Source organism: Rana temporaria, chromosome 6 (assembly GCF_905171775.1).
Source record: "Rana temporaria chromosome 6, aRanTem1.1, whole genome shotgun sequence".
Classification (NCBI taxonomy): Eukaryota; Metazoa; Chordata; class Amphibia; order Anura; family Ranidae; genus Rana; species Rana temporaria.
Genome location: NC_053494.1, coordinates 1,690,265 through 1,694,343, shown reverse-complemented (window position 1 = coordinate 1,694,343; position 4,079 = coordinate 1,690,265). Strand labels below are relative to the sequence as shown.

Sequence of the window (4,079 nt, the reverse complement as noted above, 5' to 3'; positions counted from 1 at the left end):
TATAGGTGATGGGAGGGGACATCCCCCCTCCCGCTGCCCTCCGGTGCCAGGTATGGATTGGGGGGAACCCCATGCATTTTTTTAAAAACGCTTTTTGTGTTGCCGGCAATGGTATTGTACTTCTGCCAATTTTAATGTATTTTTTTTATTTATATATGTCAGTTTTGCTGCAGCAGGTTCTATACATGGTACAGATGCGCCACTTTACTGGCAGACTAAGGTCCAGTCTTTGAGGCCAATATCAGTGAGGGATAAAGAGACGGTGATGTTTAATTCAAAATAAGCTTTAAGAGAGGATTCCAAGTTTGGTAGGATGGCAATATCCTCTGAAAGTCTCGTACACACGCACGGTTTTCTCGGCAAGAAAGCTGCTGGGAGAGTTTTTTGCTGAGAAAACCGGTCGTGTGTATGGTTTCTCGTCGGGAAAACTACCGGGAATCTCGATGAGAAAAATATAGAACCTGCTCTCTATTTTTCTCATCTGGATAACTGCCGAAAAATACGTGCGTGTGTGTACGAGGCTTGTATGTTTACCTGTACCCGCGCATGCTCGAAAAGACTTTGACGCATTTGCGCGGTAGCATACAAGGGTAGTGTAGGATGTAGCAAGATGGCGGCGACGGCATTGAATGTGTAACGAGCGCATGCTCTTCATAGTAGATGACGTCACCGCATTCTTGTCATTCAAAAGAACGGTGGTTCTTTTGAATGGCCGTATGTACACTCGGCGAGCAAGGAAAGCTTGCCAGGAATCCCGTCAGGAAAACCATCTTTTTTTTCCTGACGGGATTCCCGGTCGTGTGTATAAGACTTTAGAGTTCTAAACTAATTGATTATGATATATATATATATATATATATATATATATATATATATATATATATATATATATATATATATATATATATATATATATATATATAAAACTCAATGTGTGTATGTATGTATGTATGTATGTATGTTCCAGCATCACGTCCAAACGGCTAAAGATATTAACATGAAACTTGGCACACATATTACTTATATGTCAGCAACAAACATAGGATAGGTGGTTTAACCCTTACCCACCCCCATTTGCCATGGTCGGGGTTTTCCTTTAAAGTCCCATTCAACTCTATGGGAAATACATGTTACTTCATAACTTCCAAACGGCTGTAGATATTTCCATAACACTTGGTCACATGTTACTTATATGTCCACTTACACTATAGGATAGTGAATTTATCCCTTAACTACCCCCATTTGTGAGGGGCGGGGTTTTTGTTTAAAGTCCCATGCAAATCAATGGGAAATGTATGTTCCCACATAACTTCTGTACACCTGGAGATATTTCACTAATACCTGCTACACATATTACTTATATGCCAAATAAAAATATATGACAGTTAAATTAACCCTTACCTACACCCTTATATAAAAGATGGGTATATTTATATTACTATGATTTTCCTCCCCAAAAGGTTAAGATAGGAACACTGGGCAACGGTGTTATATAAATATATATATTTCTGTTTTCTTGATAGAAGGCTTGTACCTCTAAACTGGACAGCATCCCCTGAAGAAGAATGATATATGGGCGAAACATGTTGGGAAGTCTATCTTTTAGTGCTGTCTTGATATTTTTTTTTACTGGCACATCCGCTTTAGACCCTATGACAACTGTCCTTCAGACTGTTCTCATCGGATGGACTGATCGTGTGTACGAGGCTTTAGAGAGTTGTCACCAGAACAGGTGTCCCCACTGGAAGATCCCCCCTCTATTCCTGCTCTGCTGACTGACAACTCCAAATGTAGGATTTTCCCATCACTTTCAGCCCCAGGGACAATAATCCCCGGGACAAACATTGGGGAACATAGACAGCAATTAGAACCTGACACGGGGATATAATCCTTCCACACTCTGTACATAATTAAAAGCTTTGCCTTCAGAAAAACTTGATCTCTATCACACTGATTTCGTTTTTTTAAAAGAAAATTTTTATAATAATTATTTAAACATTAAAATGAAGGGTGATCTACATATATTTAAAGGGGTAGTAAAGCCCGCTTTGTGATTTTTACCTACAGGTAAATCTATAAAGAGGCTGGCCTGTAGGTAAAATGAATATCTTCTAAACATGCACGTTTTAGGAGACATTCACCCTGGACGCAGCCTTTGGCACATGCACTCTGAAAGCCCGGCATACATTGCTGGACCTTCAGAGCTTCTTGCTGAAGCAAAGGGCTCCCACGCGGGAGTGACGTGATTGTGACTCCGTCTTCTCACAGTGCCAAAGCCTGTGAACCCGGAAGAAAGTTGTCAGCCCTCTCAGTGGTGACAGCGCTCCTCTGGAAGGACTTAGTTGTAAGGTAAGTATTTCATAATGTGCGAGTATGCGATGCAACGCCATTGTCTTACAGGTGTTTTACTTTATTTTTTAAATTGTGCAGCAGTTTCCTACCACTTTAAGTCTCTGTGTTCCTCCTGCTTCTGGTCCAGAATTTTCTCAGAATGATCCTTCTCAGCTTTTTGCTGGCCTGGAAGATGATGGCGGCCTCCACCGATTGAGACAATAATCGTAAGTTCCAATTGACAATAGGTATTAACTTTGGGGAATCTCTAAATAACATAAATATGCGAATTATGCAGAAGAGCTTGAACATGAGAAGTAAGAAGAAGATTGTCCTCAGTGCCGTGACATGAGCCTGAAGATTTGGACGTGTTGATCCCGAGTCGTTATTCTTCACCCTCCAGACGTGTCTGAGCAGAAAGGAGGAAGTGAGGACCAGACACAGAAGACTAAGGCAGAATGGAAGAATGCAGCCTAGGAAGGTCACAGGCACAAAATAGGAACTAATGGAACGCAATCTGCTAACAGAGGCTTCTGTACTGTTCTCAAAAAACTGGAGAGGACTTTCTGCATTGACAGTCCAGAAGGCCGGGACACTCACAATGAACACCCCAAGTGCTGTCAGGAATAGAAGGTGACTCAGGAAATTGGACACAATTCTCTTTATCCAGATGAAGAACCCATAGCTGAGATTGGTGATGCTGGTACAGTAATGAGCCGAGAGCCAGAAGATCAACCAGAAGTTGTAACATGTTAGGAAGAAAACTGATGTGTTCACAAATCCATAAACTTGTCTAATGTATAGGATTTCTGGACACAAGACATAGAGCATTCCCTGTACGCTCAGCACACACTGGAGGAGAATATTCACAATTCCCTTCCCCAGAAAGATCACATCGGAGGGACTCAACTTCCCTTTCTTTCTGATGATGTCCAGATTACCCATCACAATACAAGTGTTAGAAGGGATTGCCAAGACCAGTCCCAAGACTGAGGAGACTAAAAAAGAGATGGAGTCTGGAGACATCATGCTGAGGTTTGGTGTGATCTCCGGACAGAGATGACGGGACACGTCCAGTGATAGCAGACAGAATGATAGAATTAGAGTTGGAATTATGGAAAAACCTTCAGAGATCCGTCTCATGAGTGACTTTGCATAACCGCGATGGATTTCATTCCAATGCCGACATCTAAAGTACGGAACATCCCATGTAATACAATCTCTGACTCATTTCCATGATTTCCAATGTACTTTACTATTTCAGGACTGGAGTCTGTTTGTCTCTTATAGACTATACTATAAATATTGATTCTGCCAACAAAATAAAATAATATTTTGCAGTTTCCTGGTAAAAAGGGTCTCTTTTTAATCTTTAAAAATCATCTTTCTGGCATAAATTACGGTAAAGTTATTAACAATTTTTTATGATTTTTTTCTCATACAGTTTTAGGACAGAGAGCAAAGCAAATGAAACCAACAGACACCTAAAATGTTTTCAGAATAAAAGTTATTGTAGTTATTATAGTTATAATAAGTTAATATAAACGTGCATCGGTGGTGGGGGTTAGTTAGGGCATATTTAGGATATTTAGGGGGTATTGGGGGTTTATACAGAAATATTTTTATATTCATCTTCCTCCAGATTTGCTGCAGACCCATCCAGAGTCATTGGGTGGAACAAGCCTGTGATCTGCAATAACAAGGACACCACAATGTAACCTTCATAGGGTTCTACTTATCTGTTACCA

General features: G+C 40.5%; 1 protein-coding gene across 1 annotated transcript; it reads right to left on the bottom strand.

The window, feature by feature from the left end:
- Nucleotides 1-2,445: 2,445 nt before the first annotated feature.
- Nucleotides 2,446-3,474, bottom strand: LOC120942753 (taste receptor type 2 member 40-like). Its single transcript, XM_040355679.1, has one exon. It carries the CDS (start codon nucleotides 3,472-3,474, stop codon nucleotides 2,446-2,448), a length of 1,029 nt encoding a protein of 342 aa, XP_040211613.1.
- Between the last annotated feature and the right edge of the window lie 605 nt (nucleotides 3,475-4,079).